Raw genomic sequence first — 20,624 nt, 5'->3', positions numbered from 1 at the left:
CCTGCTAGCTGTACATACGTGGTGATGTGAACGATTGCATGCAGAGTCTTGAGCTAGTCTTGACAACACATTTTCTTCACCCAAAATTAACATGGTGCGTGTGTAGAGCTAGCTAGCCACTGGAAAACAGCTTGTTTTACTATCAGTAGTTTGGCAAGAATCGAATCAGTCAGTCCCAGCTGGTTGCGTGCCTCTATCATGCATATCTTAACCACCGCTACTTGATTAATTACACCTCCATCCCAAATTATAATTCGTTTTGGCTTTTCTATATATATATTACTTTTGCTATGTATCTAGACATGAGTATACATCTAAGTACATATCAAAAGCTATGTATCTAAAAAGCCAAAATAAATAGTAATTTAGGACGGAGAGAGTAGTTAATTTCTCCCGATCCTTCATTCTTTGGCACACAACACAAATTTGTCCATCTCGCTCGCAGCGAACATCCTTTCGTGTGTGGCTATAACTGGCTACTACGACCTCAAAGTAGCAGAGACGACAGCAACTTTTCCATTGTCGGGGCATATATAACAGTAGTCCCTTTCACTTTGAGCGTGACATTGCACTTGAGACATGCACACAGAATTTGCAGTGTCATCGCATTACTGAGACTCTCTCCGACTCCTCATCTCTCTCCCTTATCTTCCCACCCTACGCCTTATCCTTTATCTCCCCACCCTCCTCTTCCCCACCGGCCATACACTATCTCTCCCCCACCAGCCATGCACTATCTCTCCTACCTCTCTCCTCCCTCTCCTCTCACTGCCTCCGCCTCTCGAGGATGCACTGGAGGGCCACGCGCCGCCGGCCTCCGAGTTGTCGTTGGCCGTGCGCCGTCGCTCTCCATGTCCCTGGCTACGCTCCCCCGACCTTCGAGCCACTGGGCGCACGCCTCCAGCCTCCACTCTGGAGGCCTACACGCCCCCTCCGCCGCCGCCACCAGGCCGCCCGCGTGAGGGCCCCCGCCGCTACCCCCACCGGTGGTGGCGGCCTGGAGACGCGGTGGCTGGGAGAGGCGGCAACCTGAAGGTACGGCGGTGGAACGGCATGTGACGTGGCAGAAAAGGAAAATGAGAAAAGAAAGAAAAGAACAGAAAAGAAAATGAGAAAAAAGAAGGAAAAAGTATCAGCCACGCGTGATGTGGTAGGTAATTTAGTACCAGTTGGTTCAGACTTCCCTTTAGTACCAGTTATTTGAGCTAGTACTAAAAGTCTCTCTTTGTTATTGAAGTAGTAATATCGGTTGCAGAACCAGTACTAAAGTAGAAGACGTTTTCCCTTCCCAGCAGTGTCGCTCTGGTCTTGTCTCTGAATTTGTCATCTTCCACGAGACGAGCTAGTAGCTGGCCAAGTCTATCTCCGTGCCAAATTTGCGTCTCAATTTTAGATGGACCAGTCTATCTTCTGCAGTACGTAATCGTGTAGAGGACGGCCAGTTCCCGGGGTGTTTGGATCCCCAGGCTAAATTTTAACCCCTGTCACATCGAATGTTTCGACACTAATTAGGAGTATTAAACATAGGCTAATTACAAAACCAATTTTACAATCCCTAGGCTAAATCGCGAGATGAATCTATTAAGCCTAATTAGTTCATGATTTGATAATATGGTACTACAGTAAACATTCGCTAATGATGGATTAATTAGGCTTAATAGATTCGTCTCGCGATTTAGCCTAGGGGTTCTGCAATTAGTTTTGTAATTAGCTCATATTTAATCCTTCTAATTAGCATTCGAATATCCGATGTGAATCCGATGTGACACGGACTAAAGTTTAGCGCAATATGCATGGGCCCTTTGATTTGTGGGTGGTGCAACGTCGATCTCCAGCAGAGTAAATGCACGCGTACGACGCTATTTAGTACGTGTGGACTTTGTCCTATGTTGACAGGGATTTATACGGCACCCAAATCATAGACGCGCTTTATGGTCGACGGCCTATATTTGTAACAACTTTTGTATCCTGATTGTCTTCTGGCGATGAACGCCATGTGCAGGTAGCTAGGAACACCATGTCTCTTTCTCTCTATCTATACTCAGCTCGTCACATACACGAACGACGTCGATGTCGATCGCTCCCTAAGTGTGTGCAGTCGTCGTGATCTGAGCATACACAGTTGGCCAGGATCGGAGACCTCATTCATGCACGCACGGACCATGCACGGATATGGACTTTTTACTTGTACACGTGATCACATGAACTATTCAAGCCATTCGTTTTTAAATTAATGGTGACATGCATGCATCATGAGTGGGTGAGAAGTACATAGGGTAAGTGATGGATAAACAGCGTTCTCGGGAGAACCTAGACACCGAGGCAACGTGTTCCCGAGAGAGCCTAGGCAGTACTACTAAGTAAAGCGAGGCAGTACTACTAAGTAAAGCGTCTTCAGTACCGGTTCCTAACCCACTTTAGTACCGGTTGTGCAACTGGTATTGCTACTTCGATACTAAAGGGGGGGCCTTTAGTACCGGGTCAAATAACCGGTACTAAAGGGGTATTAAAAATAATTAAAAAAATCCGCCGATCGGAGCCTCGGCCGCACCCCGCCGCCGTCCGCCCGAGTGCCGAGCCTCGACCGCACCCCGCCACCGTCCGCTAGAGCGCCGGAGCCTCGGCCGCATCCCGCCGCTGTCCGCTCGAGCGCCGGAGCCCCGACCGTACAGCACCTGAGCCCTGCACCAGAGGGAGGGAGGGAGGGAGGTGGCGTACTTACGCTGCTCAGCCACCGCCACCGGATCTGAGGGAGAGGTGGCCGCTACTCCAAGATCCACGCACTCCTTGCTCCACCATGCCTGCCGACGCTCCGCCGCCACGCCCTTCCACCGGAGCTCTGCCGCTCCTTGCCTCGTCGCCGCTCCTTTCTCCGCCGCTGCGCCCTCCCACCGGTGCCCCGCCACTCCTCGCCACATGTAAGAGGTGAGGGGCGAGCGGAAGGGGGAGGAGAGGGGTGGCGACGGCAGGGGCGGCGAGGGGATCGATCTGTGTAGGGGCGAAAGCCGCGGGTGAGAGGCTGGATGAGGGGGACGAGCGGATAAGTACGTGTGGGGAGGGGGTGAGCGTGGGGTGAGAGAGAGAAGGGGGCTAACGCGTGAGGGGGTACCCCTTTAGTATCGGGTGGAGGTTTCACCCGGTACGAAAGGATCTTAGGCACATTAGTACCGGGTGGAGGCTTCACTCGGTACTAATTGACCTTTAGTACCGTTGAAGCCTCCGACCGGCACTAAAGGGGGTCTCGGGGACTCCTCGGGAACTACTCGTTAGATCCGGTACTAATGCTCACATTAGTACCGGATCAAAATGCAACCGGTACTGAGTCTCGGGACAAATGCTGATTGCAGCCGTAAGCTGCGCGTCTCGCCTCGCCTCGCCGGCTATCCGATGATCCGCCCAACCGAGGAATGGAGTTTGCCTGGAACGGCCGGTTTTCAGAGCCATGACGTGCGTGACCGGCCGGCCACCTGCAGGTCAACCCTTCGACCGATCGAGGCAGCTGCGTTCGGCGGCAACCTCATCGTCGATCCATCGCCCTCGATGCATTCAATCGACGCCACCATCTCAGACCTACTACAGTATTTCAGTAGGCATTCCGCATTCATGCGTCGGACGGGGCAGAAAGAATAATGTTGTGCTGATAGTTGGAATAATTGGATGGAAACCCTCAAGGACGAACAACAGTTTTGTACCATTGATTGAAAGACATCATGCTCTGCCAAAATACTGCCAAACTATCTACCAAAATACTGCCAAACTGTCTACCGGTTCAGTTCTTGATATACTCCCTCCGTTTATTTTTATAAGGCATGATATGATACGGTACGGTCTCCCAAATTAGACTTTGACCATTCATTTATCTTATATTATATTATTTATGATTATAAATTTATAATCATTGGAGAGTACATTTGATTACAAATCCAAGCAATTCAAGTTTACATCATAAAAATAAAAAATTATTGGTTAAATATAATAAAGTTTGAACCTTGATATACGTGTTCGCCTTATAAAGATAAATAGAGGGAGTAATTTAGTCCTTTCCCTCCAGTACACTTCTTGCCAAAGTTGGGAACATCATATCGATGGTCTAGTACAACCCAGATTCCAACTTGGAACTACTTACTGATGCAAACCAATTTATTGAGCACTTTCGGCCGCATTGGGCGGTTTGGCTCACTCCGAGATATGCAAGAGGTTGATCACTCCGATATCCAAGAGGTTGATTCGGCGAATCCAACGTGGAGTATTTTGCATAATAAATGTACAAGCATGCAAGCTTTCATTGTGTGTCCTACATACAAAATCCTGACCGTCCAGGAGGGCATTTTGCAGTTGTCAGTGGAGACAAACGCCATTGAAGAGGAAAGAAGGGATGAAAGGAGCCGGTAACAAGGAGAGGATGAGCTCCACGGAGAGGGACCAAGCACCAACCGCGGCACCTGTAGCTCTACATCGTACTATTATTGTCTTCTTTGGCACTCTCAGGTGCAGCATGCATTCGCTCTCGTTTCTTGCATGTCGTTTGAGAAAAGGCCACGAAACGCTACCACTTTTTCTTGTTTGTCACCACACCTAGTTTAGCAAACACTTATAGCTGCTTGCTAGATATACATATATACTTCCTTCGGTCGTCGTCAATGCTTGTTGGTTTAGAGAAGGTTTCCATCTAACTTTTGAAAACTAACATCGATAACTTTTTTAAATACTGCTTACAAGTAGTATGAGAACATGAGAATTTTGCGTACTTTTCGCTTTGAAAATTACCTTCATGAGGTAATAAATATTGATGAATCTAGCAAAAAAAAATATATCCCTATAAAAGATAGATAAGGGTTATACTGCATATTACTGCTTAAAAATCATTGCAAGTAGTACTAAATCAGTGACTTTTGGACAAAAATCAAGTATTGACCAAGTTCGCACAATTAATTGGCGTACGCCGGTGGAAGACAATGACGCATATCTATCCATTCGTAACAATAATTAGTACAAGATTCTATCTTCCACATGTGCATAATATTAGGAACAATGAATTTTGTATATACTTTAATCGGTACCTCTCCCTCTCCCGACTGATTCGTTTCAAAAAAAAATTATATATACTTTCAAAAAAAATTAATTAATTGGCCATCCTCCGTAACAATTAATACTACTAGTGTTAGTATTTTCTACATGCATATGCTAGCTAGGAGCATATTTTATTCTGAACTTGGTAGACGCCAACTAGTCTATGGTCCATCTCGACGTGTCAAATCTTCTCGGAAGATGGCTGCAGGTGCCAAAATGGCACACGTCTGCCAGCACAAGAAGAAACTAACGCTAGCGGTGCAGGAAATCGTCGTTCGCCTGAACCTGACTAGCGTGTCAAGGCGTACGTGTCACGGCGCCACGCTCGCGTCGACTGACCGCGCCGCCCGGCCAGACTCGTTCGGGTGTCCATAAAACCCCGAGACGCGAGAGCGAGACGACGACGCCGGCCACGTACAAGGCTCGTTCGATCGCGATCCCGGCCGTTCCGCACTGATCGAGAGCGGGCATGGCGGCCTCGAAAGTGTCCGCCGTGCCGAAGGGCCTCGGCGCCATGGAAGACGTCGCGGTGGCTGCCAAGAAGGGAAGGTGGGGTTTCGTCCAGTTCTTCTTCGTGCTCTCCGTCGTCCTCTGCGCGCTCCTCTACGCGCCGCGCGTCTTCGTGCTCGGCCCCGCGCACGGCGTCGACGTCGTCGGCTTCTTCACGGCGGCGAATTCTTCCGAGGGGACGTCGTCGGAGGAGGATGGCGGCCGTCTGGTCCTTGACAACCAGGTGCACTCCCCGTGCGCGTCCATGCGCGACCACACCATCTGCTGCGACCGCTCGAGCGTCCACACCGACGTGTGCTTCATGGCCGGAGACGTGCGCACAGACGCCGCGTCCCTGTCGCTCCTGCTCTTCCCGCCGCACGACCAGCAGAAGCAAGCGCCGAACGGCTCGTCGTCGACGGCGACGGAGGAGGAGAGGGTGCGGCCCTACCCGCGCAAGTGGGAGCGCTTCATCATGGAGAAGATCCCGGAGGTGCGTCTCCGGGTGGCGCGGCCGCCGGATGAGCGCAGGTGCGACGTCCGTCACGACGCGCCTCTCCTGGTCATGTCGGCGGGGGGATACACGGGGAACCTGTTCCACGCGTTCAACGACGGGATCCTTCCGTCGTGGCTGACGGTGCAGCACCTCCGCCGCCGCGTCGTGCTGGGGGTCCTCTCGTACAACCCGTGGTGGGCGGGCACGTTCGGCGAGATCATCTCCGGGCTCTCGGACCACCACGTGGTGGACCTGCTCCACGACAAGCGGACGCATTGCTTCCCCGGCGCCATCGTGGGGACCCGCTTCCACGGCATCCTCGTCGTCGACCCCGGCAGGCTCCGGGACAACAAGACCATCGCCGACTTCCACGACCTCCTGGCCGACGCGTACGAGAAGCCCAAGATGACGCCGGAGAAGACGCAGGCCGCACCGGCGGAGACACGGCGGCCAAGGCTCGGGATCGTGTCGCGCAAGGGGACGCGCGTGATCGAGAACCAGGCGGCCGTGGCGGCGCTGGCGTCGTCGGTGGGGTTCGACGTAGAGGTCCTGGAGACGGCGAACGGGCTGCCGCTGTCGGCGTGGTACGCGTCGTTGAGCGGCTGCGACGCGCTGGTGGGGGTGCACGGCGCGGACCTGACCAAGTTCCTGTTCCTCCGCCCGGGGCGCGCGTCGCTGACCCAGATCGCGCCGCTCGGCGTGTCCCCGATCGCGCGGGAGTGCTTCGGCGGGCCGGCGGCGAGGATGGGGCTGCGCTACGAGCAGTACGAGGTGACCGGGAGGGAGAGCTCGCTGGCCCGGAGGTACGCGCCGGAGGACGAGGTGGTGGCGGACCCGGAGAAGGCGAAGCGAAGCAAGGGGTGGGGCTTCGTGGCGCGCGTGTACCTGGGAGGGCAGAACGTGACCCTGGACCTGGGCAGGTTCCGCGAGACGCTGGCCAGGTTGCACGCGCACGCCCTGCTGCAGCGGCGGCGGCGGGGACAGCTAGCAGAGGAGACCAGGCCGAAGAAGCGGTGATGGCGATCGAGAGAGACGGCGGCTTGGCGTGTTGCGGCCGAGGATACTGTTCCGGCGGTTGGGGATCAGCAGCCATCAGCAGCGGCTTGGAACGACGTGACGTGCGTGACAAGTGCTGGGATATGCTGACCACCGTGCATTTTGGACGATTTCTTCTTGCATTGCTCGTCATCAGAAGAATAGTATCCTTGTCCCGAGTGCTGCTGTACGTGACGGGAAATATGCCAACTAACGTACGTGACGGCAGCATGTATACTAGAGAGTTTGCAAGTTCCAGAGCATTTATATCACAAGATACTATACTACTATAAGATTTCTTGGGAGTATCTGAGCAATCTTTGATTTTCTTGGGAGATTTTCTGCAGCACGTTAGTGATTCCTAGTAAAACATGCTCTTGCAGATATTATTTTAATTGGTTGTAGCAGACATAATGACAGTAAGAGTACAGATTGAACTATATCTACGGTACCATGCTGGCTAATGGCTATGCATGCATGCAACACTGGTGAAAGCTGGCAACATCATCCATCTTCACTGGATTTCACCCGCACTGGCAGTAGATCGCAGGGGAATGTTCCCGGGACTTGAGTTCATGCCGCTCGATCCTTTCAACCGTGAGATGAACAGTAACGTCTGCAGAGGAGGCTCTGATGGTAGACGGCGCCACGACGGCTCAAGGAATTAATGAAGTAATGAGGTGTTGGGTTCGAGGAACGGAGTCATGCCTCATCTCCTCACTTCTCACTTTTTTTTCTGTCTTATTCGTGGAATGGAATGAGTTAATCTATCACAACTAATAAATACTATAACCATGAAGAATGGGATCATTCCACTATATTTTATTCCACTATATTTTATAGGATTAACTCACGATAATCTCTTATAGAATGAGGTGAGTCTTCAGACCAAATACACCATAAATAGCTGGGACCAGGGCATATGGCGTGTGAGACTAAGGAAGATGTGGAACCAAGCATGGGCCGTCGTCGGTCTCCGAGAGCATCTCCAGTAGATTACGCACTCCAGCGGATTACCGATTCCATCACCAGTACCAAAAAATTTATGGTAACTACCAAAACTCACCTTCCTCTTGCTCAAATGAAGGGGATCCATCTCTCTCCCCTAATCGACAGTTAATTCTGGTGGGCTGACGTTTCCGCCGCCTGCTCCTCGCCGCCGCTCTCATCCTCCTCGTGCAAGTCGGCCGCGCAAGACAGCAGCAACCTGTGGACAGCACATGCGCTCGCCGGCGAATCGGAGAAGGCGTCGAATCGAGCCCCTTCGTCGCCGTCCGCCGCTCTTGGCCTTCTGCGCGGGGTTCCTCAAGGCATCGGGAGTCGGAGAGCATGGTGGTCGATTCAGGTAGAGTCAGCTCAATTCAATGTGGGGAGATCGAGAATGTTGCGTGGATGAGCTCAATCCGTGCGGGAGGAGCTCGATTTCTTGTTGCTGCTGCTGGTCTGCGGCTGCCCAGCTCGTGGTGGAGAACAAGTAGAGAAAGAGACATCAGACATGGCATGGAGGGCAGCGACTGAGCTGCAACCGCCTCTGCTTGGATCCATTCAAGAAAGATTCGAGAGATTGAGCTACTGCTAGTGGAGATAGCAGTAGATGGGATGGTCTGGGTGCTAGTTCGGCTGTGCTTGGGCACAATGGCCGCAGCAGGGGAGGGTAAAAGAAATACGAAAAAGAAAAAATAAATAAGTTGCTCACTGACACTTGGGCTCCACACGTCATGGGAGGTATTGGTGATTGTGTTTTTTAGTCTGCTGCAGGGATGACCTCAAAAACTAAAAATGTGATATTGGTGAGGGAGAGAGAATGTGTATAAGGGATGTGTTTTGGTAATCGGCTGGATGCCGACTCCAGCTTCGCGCGGGCGCGGCACCTGGACGAGGACATGGAAGGGAACAGTGCAACAAGACTGCCCCGGCCGCCTTGAATTGTTGACCTTTCTTCTCCGTAGAACTAGTAGTATGCATGGCGAGACTTTTCTTCCCTCGGATTCAGTGAGAAGTTCGTTTCCACCGGCATGACGTGTTTCGTCGTGATGGCTGAGGATGCTGTGGAGATAACGGGCGGCAGGGCCCGACACGGCACGGGCCCAGCAGACTCTCTGTTTTGATTGCTTGTTACGGGCTGTGGCGGCTCGCGTGGGGCAAAAGATTAAAAGGCTTCACCTGGGCTAACCCGATAGGCCCACGAAACTCGCCCCGGTTTTATGGCCCAAATAGTAGAATACGCTATCAAGGCCCACTCGATCCAGCAAGCTCCGCTGCGCAAAGACGCCTTTTTTTTTTCTCTGTCTCTCAATGAAAAGGGAAGAAGGAGCAGCCGCAACGCAAGAACGATATCACAATCGTGAAGGCTTCTTGGAGCGAAAAATTGAGAGAGCAGCCTCAAAGATTGCAGAGTCATTCGGTCACCAAAAAGAGGAAGAGGAAATAAAAGGATCGAATAGAGGGAGCTGTCCCGGACTAACTAGCTCTAACAAGGAAAAATTAATCCAAGGTTCCCAGAAGCATCAGCAAATTAAAGGCTTTGTGAACGAACATCGGATGGAATCAAGAGCTTTTTTGTTACCGTGGTCAAAGCAGCTAGTGGCTGCCGACGTCCGCAAGCACAATTTGCGAATCAAATCCGTAGAAGGAACCTGTCACCACTCACCAGTGAAGACTCGCCCGTCCATCTTGGTTATCATCATTACGCTTACGCACCAAATCTTCCCATTACACGTCCGACTCAGTCAGTTAAATAACGTTTACTCTCTCCGTTCCAAATTACAAATTACATGTATTTTTAGCTTTTCTAGATGCATATCTAGATATAAAATATATCTAATAAAGTCAAAACAACCTGTAATTTGGGATGGAGAGAGTAGTACACGTATACACCACATCATACTCCAGCGTATCATGGATCCTACTATACGGCCAGGTTAGTTCCATTCAGAATTCATGTGGTCAGCCGCAAAGGTCAGTGTAGGCCCCACCGTCCCAACCAAAGTGGGACGTACAGGCAGAGAAATCGAAGCGCAAACCCGTAGAGTGTCAACGCTGACCTCGGCAGTGTATCTCTTTCAGCAATCAGCAGAGTGCGGTAAGGACAGAGGAGTGCAACGACAAGTGACAACAGCTTCCTTGGCACGATTATGCGGCCCAACTACTGAGATGGGAAACCTCAGCTGTTTGCGCTACCAGCTTCCTTGTTCGATTTGGATAGCAACCGTGCGAGGTGACACTTGGATGCCCTGTTCTTCGTTTCCCCAACCACCCGCAATCAAAATCACCGAAGTCCCAAAATATCCAAACACCTCTTCTTTATAAAGCCAATCACGTGAGCAAATTCCCATATTCCTTGCGAAAATCAAACGCCCAATGCTTTGCAAAAAAGAATCGGTAGAAGAAGAGAAGAAGGTGCGCTTGGAACGAGGTAGAGGGCGGTGGAAACGTTCAACACCTTATGCCACTACTACACCTAGGAAAGGAAGCAAGAACCTTCAAAAACACGCGGCCGCGCGCAGAGATTGCGTGTGGAACCCCATCCGAGGCGATCGCCGGCTTCCTCCCTCCCGCGTGCCTCCCCCCCTGACCTGAGCTGCCGCTTTCCGGCCAATGAATTCCTACCTGCCACGCCCACGATCGGATCGACCAACCAAGCAACCGCCAAAGCGAAGCCACCAGGTTTCGCAGCAGACGACTCCAAAACCGCATCCTCCTGAGCCGCCTCTCGCAGACCTCCGATCCCCCCGAGCGACGCCGACAGCGATGGAAGTGAAGCCGCACACGGCACGGGTCCTCGTCGGCCGCCTGCGCGGCGCCGCCGCCGCCTGCGACGGGGCCGCCACCGCCGCGGCCGTCGCCGACATCCGCCTCGCCTCCAAGGACGACCCGGACATCCGCGCGCCGCTGGCGGACGCCGGCGCCGTGCCCCTCCTCGCCGCGCAGCTCGCCGCCCCCTCCGGCGCGGGCGCGGGCGTGGACGCCGCCGCCGCGCTCCTCAACATCTCCATCTCCGCGCGGGAGCAGCTGGTGTCCGCGCCGGGCCTCCTCGACGCGCTCACCGCCGCGCTCCGCACCGACGCCGCGCACCACGCCGCCGCCACCGTCCACAGCCTCCTCTGCGCCGAGGCCCACCGCGCCACCGTCGGGGCCCGGCGGCCGCTCCTCGCCGCGCTCGTCGCGCTCCTCCGCGCGTCGCCCAGCACCCGCGCCACCAAGGACGCGCTCAAGGCGCTCTTCGGCGTCGCGCTCTACCCGCCCAACCGCGCCACGCTCGTCTCGCTCGGCGTCGTGCAGGCGCTCTTCGCGCTCGTCATGACGGACGGACGCAACGGGATCGTCGAGGACGCCACCGCCGTCGTCGCGCAGGTGGCCGGCTGCGCCGAGAGCCTCGAGGCCTTCAGGTGGGTGTCCGGGGTGCGGATCCTCCTCGACCTCGTCGAGCAGGGGGGCGCCGCCACGGCGAGGGCCAGGGAGAACGCGGCAGCCGCGCTGCTCAACCTCGTCGTGGCCGGCGGCGATCCGGCGGTAGAAGAGGTGGTCGCTGTCGGTGGCGCCGAGGAGACCGTGCGGGAGCTGGCCGAGGACACCACGGCCAGCCCGAGAGGGAAGGCGAAGGCGGAGGCGCTGCTACGGGCGCTGGAGGGCGCCGGCGCCGCCGCGAGGAGGCGCGAGCACCGGCTCGCCGATTTCCTCAACGGGCTGGTGCAGTCGGACCCGTACATCTCGTCGCCGGCGTCGGCGTCGACGCACGGCTAGTCCAACAAAGCCTCACGCGTCGCGGTTGACCGTCCACACCTCTTGTACAAAAAAAAAAAAACCACTACTCCGTCGTATGTTAGATTACTAGCTGTGGCTAAAAAATTGCATATATTTGTTGATTCATGTGAATATTGTAGCACAAATATAGACTTGAGGATTTTCTGCATGCAGCTTTTGCTTGCAACCTGTATGAGTGATGACTTGATTTTTGACCCCAACTAAAAATTTCGAATGAATCAACAAACACCTCGTGTTGTGATTGGATTTTGCTGTGTATACGTGCAGATAACAACACATTAAGTTATCGCAAACGTGATCTTTTTTGTGCATAATAGTGAAAACAGATTATATGGCCGCATTAAAGCAATACGGCACTTCTTTTTCTAATGACTGAATGTACATTCGGGTCTCGGCGTGACTACTGCTGCTTTTCACTCATTTGGATTACTACGCGCTGACCAGAGACCAGGCCTATATGATGCATTAACCAGGAACATTTAATTGAGCAAGCTAGGATCATTTCTATATTTCTTATTTCGATGGGGAATCTAGGATTGAAGGATAGATCGTGTCAAGCCACGAAGACTCGTAAGGCGCGTTTGGCACCCCGCACGTAGGTTGGGCTAGGATCAGCTGCTGCAATCAGGTGTGTTTGCTAGCCTCGTCGATCTCACGGGTTAGGTCCGTGCGGTGCAAAAACGGCCTGCCAGCCTGCACCACGTGGAACGTAAAAATCGGCCGTTTCACGCGGTGCAGGCCCGCGTGAGTGCGTTTTCACGCATGCGGAGGGATGCGCGGGAGACGGACGCGGCCGGCGCCATTATTTGGATCGGTTAGGGTTACCACCGCCGGTATATAGCGGTAGTCTCCAGTTAGCGCCAAGGGAATGGGATCCTCCGAGAAGGCACTTGTACCCACCTACAGAAAAGATGTTTCCACCGTGCAAAACCCAATTAAGGAGATGGCCCTGCGAATCCGAAGTTGAGGAAGGGCCTAAGAAATACCACCTCCACATTATGGGACCCGCTGAAGGCCCACGCAAAAGGGAGCGGGACGCAGCCGAGGAGGCTTCCCGGGGAACTGTCCGAAAAAGTTTGCTTCCAAGCTAAGCAAGTAATGGTGCATCCTAATAAAAGAAAGGCACAACAATCGATGGTGTTTGTTTCCAGAAGATTGGTTCCAGTCATACTTCATGCACAATTTCTTCTTCATCTGATGTTCCTGTTGGAGTTATGGGTGGGAGGCCTTAATAATCTCGGTTGACCTAATTTTGGGTCAAAATTCTAGTTTTGTGGTTCTAATTTTGTTATTTCAAATCATTTGTGCAAGTGTACGTTGTTCCTTGTTGGTTCACATGCAACTGTCATGCAACATACCTCTTAATAATGTTACTATACTTGTTAGTTAGTTTTTCAAACTGATGTAATTAGCTTTCTATGTAAATTTGTGTTATATTTGAAGTGATAACCTTCCTAATTATGTCCAAGTGTTTTTTATTCATCCTTTGTTCTAAGCATTTCTAAGCGCTTGGCTAGGTGATAACCTTCACCATAGCCTGCGCATGGTGAGGGCACCTGTCCCAAATGCTATCTCTAGATGGCAATTTAGGGTAGTTATGGAAGGTCCACAGCTGGCCTACCATAACAAACATAATCCTAACCCAACCAGCACTGTAGATGCAAATTTACCAATTAATATCTCTGCACCCCGTGGTCTACCTCGAGCCGCCTGCTAAACGCGCCCGTAGTCGTCCACCGAAGGGATTGGATTCAACTTTCAACAGAAGCTGCCAATGGCGTGCTATGCCGTCATCCCGCGGTGGCATTGCCGTCAGCCGTTCGTCTGCTATGATGCTATGCTGCTGGGCCGGGGACGGTCCCAGTTTGTGCCTCTCTATATATCATGGCCCGAGTACTCTCTATATATTGCGAATCCATGTTGGGCCGCGGGGTGGTAGAAGAAAGGAAGTGTTCAAGTGGGCTGGACCAGCGCAGCTGACTTCGAAGGAAGTGTTCAAGTGGGCTGGACCAGCGCAGCTGACTTCGATGCTTGCTCTTCGCTTTTGCAATTTTGCATGTGCTTGTTCACGATTCTTGTTCCCGTTGTTTACTTTTCCAAGCACAATATAAACAAATTTCCCTTGTGAACACATGCACAATTATTCTTTTAGTGGTAGGCGACATGCTCATCGATAGCGAGACGACAGTGGTGACTTCGTCAATCTTAAAGATTTGCCAGCTTAGTCTTTTGAAGATGCTCATAAGGGTAGAGTTGCGTGCGTGTATTCGTAGGGACGAGTATGTGTGCGTGTATGTGAGCGTCTGTGTCTGTACCGTGTGATTCGAAAAAAAACAATTACACATACATCCTATCCGTATAAATACCTTTGAAATACTATGCAAACACCTCTGAGAATACTATGCTTGCATTTTTGCATATCACCACTCGAATCAAGATGGACGTATCCAACATTTACCATTTACCGCAAGGACGAACGTAACCAACTAGTCTACATTTACTTCGCCCTTTGTTCCATATAAAAAAAAAGGTTGTACCAACATATCTGCATGTTACATTTTTTAGGAAACATTTCACATATTTTTATGTGATATTAATTTCTTTGCAGTAACATAAAATAGTACGTTGTGAGAGAAACTGATAGCCAAAGCACAATTCAGACTCTTTCAAATCCTTGTACGTGCTGTAAAAAAAGAAAGGTATTATTTGAGTACCCTTGCTGGGACAAATGCAGAGGTAGATCACTGCACCTACTAGGCTACTTGCGCCGTACCTGAACCTGAAGATATCTAACGATATGATCACCCATACTTGTACTAATTTAAGACTCCCACTTGTCGATGGTTCATCGCATCCGGGCTGATGTTAAAAAGGACGAGATCCAAATGCCAAAACAGCTTTGGCGAACGCTCCTACTACTTGACATAAAGACCGTACGACTAATCCGTCTCGGAACATGCATGGACTGATGGACGTGTGCACTGACACAGACCATGCATCACGACGGTAAAGATTTAAAAGATAGGCAGACAGTGCAAGGATTTCAACCCTACTGTCTTGTCACTATTATATCGATCAACCCTCCTACCTGCACCTGAAGATCCATCATACGCACGATTACCCAACAATTTTCCTGCCAAAATGAAGGAAACCTGATCGTGCATTTTACTACCTGCACCTTGCATTGCTTCAAGTACAATTTTTCTGCAACCATTGATTATTATATACTCGCGTGCGGATTAACTTAAGACTACTTGCGATAGCAGCTAGCTGTATCTAACGATGGTTCATTGCATCGGCTGCTGCTGGAATGACAAGCAGATCCAGAACGATGTACAACACCTTTTTCGGTGAATGTGCCGAGAGAGCATCAAAGACGACAGGCGCCATGAGTACGTCCATGACACATGCATGGATGCTCGCATTAGCCAAAGATCGAGAGCACATAATTCTCAGAGCTTATACGACACACATGTATCCGCAGCTTCGTAAGTTGCCCTGGATTGTCCTTTCAAAAGCAATGCCAGCACTAGCTACAATTTGCAGGCTTGCAGCTTGTTTAGCTGCCAATCCAGGGGCTGGTGAACACCTGAGATCAGGTTTTCGTTTCACTCAAGAGGCAGGTGATGAAGTGAATCTGGCTCAGCCTCAGGCATCCACATTTTTATATTGGATTTTACTGCTAGTACATGTAGCTTGCACGTCACCATGGAAATCGATCAGTAGGAGCTCTTTTTGGGGGGGAAATTAAAGGAGAAATCATTAGGAGCATAAGCAGAAGATTAAACTAATCTTGAGTACCTATAGCTAGTTAGCAAGAGCAACGGCCAGGTCGACCGTCATTAGCAAATGAATCAGCACTGTACTAATTAAAAAGATGTTCTGCTAATGAGCGTAACAGTTAATACGTGTAGACTTACCACGACCAAGTAAGACCTGCTAATAACCTTAACCCACTTATTTTCATTCCCAGTTGATCCATTCTCTTTCTCCCTACTTGCGTTGTATGCCAATCTCGATCTGTACCCGATTTCACTGTCCGGACAAGAGGGATGCCATGCCATGCCCTTCAGCCATCAATTGACGCCATGTCGCCATGGACACATATATAGGATCCTTCCTCTCCCTCTTGGTCAGTGTGGTCACCTCTCTCTCTCTCAGCCTCATGACACATGCACACACATCGATCAGTACATCACGCTTGTAGTTGTATCTTGTGTATGCAGGTCAGTTAGCTAGGTTTTTACTCTTCTAATAACCAGCCAGCCATGGAAGGAAGCATGGTGGTGCTGCTCGTCGCGACAGCGGCCGTGGTGCTTCTGCTGCTTCCGCTGATGCTTCCTCCCCTGCCGCCGCCGCCGTCGCTGCTGCTGATCGTCCCCGTCGTCCTGCTGCTCTCGCTGCTCTCCCTTGCTTTCTTCCCCAGCCACGACGCTTATGGATCGTCGTCTGACCATTTCATGCAGTGATGGATCGGCTCATCAATGGTCAATACAATCAACTCGGCAGAGTAGGCGGCGGCGCCGGCCAGCAACGACTTGCAGTGCTAGTGTGCTACAATGGCAGAAGAGATTGATGCAGCATCCTGCCTGGACTTTCTGTATGATATGTTGGTTTCTCTTCCATGTGTTCAGCTAGAGATTGTAGAAGAAAACATAATGTGAATATGGATCAAATCAGCAGGAATTAGGTGATTTTGAAGTAGCTAGCTAGCACTATGCATGAACAGCATTCCTCTTCTTCACTCTTACTAGTTGCTACTGAAGCTTGGATAGATATCGATCAGGCTAACCATCTGAGGATGAGTTCAAAGAGATGGAAAATTAAAGGCCGACTGCCCATCAGTGAGTAATACTAGACCAATGTAATAATGTCATTATGGTATGTGTGTGATTTTTTCGATAACTACTTTTTTAACCACCAGTAGCCTTGTTGCCTACCGATCTAATTAAGGTAGTATACGTGTCTCTGACCTGTATATCGATGTGCAAGCAGATACATTTGATTGGGACACAGTACTAGAATAATCCAAGTTCTCGTTTACAGATAAGCCTCGCACCTCCTCGATTGGGATAAGTTTGCATGTCTCGGATGTTTCATGCATTTTTGCGGAAGTAGCTTATGTATTTCTTTTACTCATCACTATAAGAGTTTTATTCTTTTTATCTACAATTATTTACAGGTGAAAGTCAAATTTAATACTAACTAGAGTACTATACTCTTCATGTTTATCTCGAGTATCCAATAGTTTTTTCTAGTGCATAACTTGTACATTTCCCAATAGTACTAATAAAACACCAATTAAAAATACCATTGCCCACAAATTAACCCACTTCGTGTAATATTTAGCTAGTAGTTTATAGACGAAACTACTACAAACCATTGGCCACCCACAAATAAAAACTGATGGGAGAAATTGTTATATATAGTCATTCGCTCTAAAAGACTGCATATGCAGTATATCATACCTAACAATCTCTGATGATATAATAAAAATAAACTTGACATTGCATTAACACTAGAAAACTTAAATTTTCACTGTTGCAAGTGGCTACCAGTGTTTCCGATCAACCATTGGTTCAATGCTTATTATGTTGGGACAGAAAGAGTAGCTAGCCACAGTCTGATCGATCAGCCGATGGTTTTTAGATAAAGGAAATAGTTCCGGCCTTTGCGACTGCACACAGCCAAGTTCTTACATCATCCTCAGCTTAAAAGCTGAACACAAAAAATAGGGAAACGAGTATATATAGAGCATGGATAATTCAAAAGTATAGTCTATTATTGTTTCTCTGCTCATTCTTGATGAATATATCAAAAGCGACGATCTCTAGTGCTTTGCTCGCCGAATAAATGGTCTCTCTTGTGTCCTCATGCAGCAACATGGACTAAAATCGCAGCCAATATGCTCCCCTGAAAATGACCTGCATAAACGAATTGAAACGTTTTTTCTCAAATACCAAATCATTACGTGTACACCAAATAAATCGATGGTTCAATGCACAGTTCCCATTCACCAAAACTAATTAAAGAGAAGATAAGCAAAGGACCGAGCTAGAAATAAAGGGGGATGCCAAGTTGCTGAGTGCTCAGAGTAAGCAAGGTGCAGACAGTCGTGCTCTTGTTGTTGTTTCTTGCATTGGTTGCACCACCCCTGACCTAGACCAGTGAGTACTGCCGACGACGAGACACCAAGGCCGGGCGCCACTTGCTTGCATTGCTTTATATATTAGCCGTTTAGAGGGTGCAAGTGCAACGAACCTGGCTAGACGATGGAAGCAGTCCTACAGAACCAAGGGGTAGCAAATGCAAAGCCATGCACAATTGCACAGACATGACCGCTTTTTCTGCCCATTGGTCCTTGAATGGGCGACGGCCGGCCCACTCGATGTCTTGCAACTGCAACTTGCGTTGCGATCGATTTATCTTGAAATCTCTTACTCCAACTTGCTGTCGATTTATTTCAAGCATGCATGCATTTACTCCTCTCCCCCTTGTACGAAAAAAGAAAGATCGATCTTGCCATGATAAAATATGGTAGATGCAGAATCTGCCAGTCTTTGTTCTAGATGATTCTGCAAAATAATCATTGAGTTGTTGAATTATTTGATTCAGCGGTCCGGATTGGGGAGTCAAGTCCAGCAAACCGATGCAACTTGCCAAATGGAGATGTATAGACGGAATCGCAGCTTTGGTGCAGTGAACCTCTCTTCTCTTGAATGATACTGCCACGACGACTTTGCATGGATCTTTTTCTTCTCTATTGATGTTGTTTGTCTTTGTTTTTTTTTTGGAGAGAGAGAGTTGATTTTCTCCTTTCCTTTCTCATCTATGCCATCTCTCATTTGGTAGACGAGGGTTGAAGATGGGCAGGCGGTGATGATCTTTGGGCCTGCTTGCGCGGCCTAGGTCCAACCAAGTTGGGCTAGGCGATGCATCATATGGGCGCCCGGCGGCACTCCTCCACGGCCCATTTTGTTGTTTGATTGATCAGATCAGACCCTTCCTCTGAAAGCATCATTTGGCCCTAGATTTTGCTTAGATCTCCTCCATGTGGAACCAGCTAGCTCCAATCAGGGACACACACTAGAAATTGCGCAAACAAGCCACAGAGGGAATAAGGCCGTACCGTCGCAAAGGGACACATGGGGAGGCTAACCCTAACCCTAGCCAGATAAAAGATGTACCAGATCAGACGGTTTAGTGGCGCCTTAGCTTAAACCCAGAAGGCTAGTTAGGTACATTGCACCCGGCCGGCCAGGGGTTAAACTAAAGTACACTGCTACATGCCTTGCATGCCACAGATTTCCCAGCATTTCTCTGTTGCTTTATGCGCCGCATGGATCGATGCCTGCCTACTTTAACCACACCAACTTGCACCTCCCGATCCATCCCGAGTGTAATCAGCTGGCACTGGAGACTAACACACACCAGGTGACATGAATCTGGATGCAAATCCAAACTAAATTAAGCTCCACGCATGCATGATGCAGCCACTACTTGCTACTTTTGGCCCAAGTAGTTACATGTATACAGGCATAATGTGGAGTATGGCCCAAATTACTATTTGTTTTGATTTTTTTAGTATATAGTTTTTGCTACGTATCTAGATATATATAGGTTCTATGTTTCTAGAAAAATCAAAATAAATAGTAATTTGGAATGGAGGGAGTAGATGATAGACATGGATTTATAGCCAAGTGACCAATTAAATAGCAAACACGATGGTGATGAACTCCGGTGCTAGATTCGGATTACAAATTTTACTAGGTCTCTCAATCCATGCCCCTCGATGAACCGGGTACATTATTTGCTGCTTGGAACTCACTCTCTCTTTTTTTTCTTGAGGAATTCACCAGGGGTAACGAATGTTTCCAGCGAGCTGGCAATGGAGGGTGCATGACACCAAGTACAAGGGCGCCCTTGGCAGGTATGGAAATTTTGAAAGTATATAAGAGAGCGGAGAGGCAAGATTACTTGAAATTTAGGATGAATACATAGTGCTCGTAAAGTGACACTTAATCTTGAAATGCATGGCTTTAAGAGATAACCCTACAATAGGCTCTATTTGAGGATGTGATAGCGGCCTAATTTGTGGACCAAGCAAATGAATAGTAACAACTCATACAAGGTGCGGAAGTAGTTTCATAATACTAAATTTGAGCTTATAAAAGCAACGCATTTCTTTCTTCCACCTCTCGCTCTCCTTATCATAAAAAATCATGCATAAGACAACTTCTGAGACGCTGGCATATACCGATGTAGTACGTAGATGCCATGCTAGCTGCGTGACAAATCCAGAGGGCCAGTTTATCATCAACCACTGCGTAAACCTGTGCTCACAATATTTTTTTGCCTGCACTTTAAATTTTGAACAAGCAGACCTCTGTTTGATTGCCCCATCTGATCGTCGGTATTGTATGTTGTAAATATGTGTCTAAAATACATCCAGATTTTATTTGGAGGAAAAACACATAGATAAAAAATGATGTAAGCATATAACACATGTAAACAGGCAATATACTGGCTAGAACAGGATTGCGCATGGAAATTACTCAATGATTCCGGGCAGAACGTAGTCGAACGTGTTGAAGTAGATGTTGCAGAATCACCAAGTGGTCGCGAGTAGTCGCTGCCCAAAAACCTGATTGCCGCCCCGTGCAGGAGTCTCGCGGCAGTGGTTTCGGAGATCCCGCTTTCCTTCAGGTCTGGTGCACGCCGAACTCAAAGGTCGATGAGGCGCAGCAGCAAGAAGTTCAGCACAGCAAAA

The 20,624-nt window shown here is 49.6% G+C and overlaps 2 protein-coding genes across 2 annotated transcripts; both read left to right on the top strand.

Moving 5' to 3' along the window:
* The first annotated feature begins 5,318 nt into the window (after positions 1-5,318).
* On the top strand, positions 5,319-7,398 carry LOC101758405 (protein O-linked-mannose beta-1,4-N-acetylglucosaminyltransferase 2). Its single transcript, XM_004971255.2, has one exon. It carries the CDS (start codon positions 5,540-5,542, stop codon positions 7,070-7,072), a length of 1,533 nt encoding a protein of 510 aa, XP_004971312.1. The 5' UTR covers positions 5,319-5,539; the 3' UTR covers positions 7,073-7,398.
* A 3,442-nt stretch (positions 7,399-10,840) lies between these two features.
* Positions 10,841-11,833, top strand: LOC101757992 (U-box domain-containing protein 4). Its single transcript, XM_022826756.1, has 2 exons — positions 10,841-10,861; positions 11,102-11,833. The coding sequence occupies exons 1-2, from the start codon at positions 10,841-10,843 to the stop codon at positions 11,831-11,833; spliced, it is 753 nt and encodes a 250-aa protein (XP_022682491.1).
* Positions 11,834-20,624: the final 8,791 nt, after the last annotated feature.

Source organism: Setaria italica, chromosome V, assembly GCF_000263155.2.
Source record: "Setaria italica strain Yugu1 chromosome V, Setaria_italica_v2.0, whole genome shotgun sequence".
NCBI lineage: Eukaryota > Viridiplantae > Streptophyta > Magnoliopsida > Poales > Poaceae > Setaria > Setaria italica.
Note: the sequence above shows the minus strand (reverse complement) of the source record. Positions and strands in the feature narration are given on the sequence as shown.

What these genes read in the sequence shown, in the direction of transcription:
- LOC101758405 (XM_004971255.2), top strand. Translation starts at nt 5,540, where the DNA reads ATGGCGGCCTCGAAAGTGTCCGCCGTGCCGAAGGGCCTCGGCGCCATG.
- LOC101757992 (XM_022826756.1), top strand. Translation starts at nt 10,841, where the DNA reads ATGGAAGTGAAGCCGCACACG. An exon ending in TGGAAGTGAAGCCGCACACG is followed by an intron (nt 10,862 to 11,101) that starts GCACGGGTCCTC and finishes GCGCGGGAGCAG; the next exon opens with CTGGTGTCCGCGCCGGGCCT.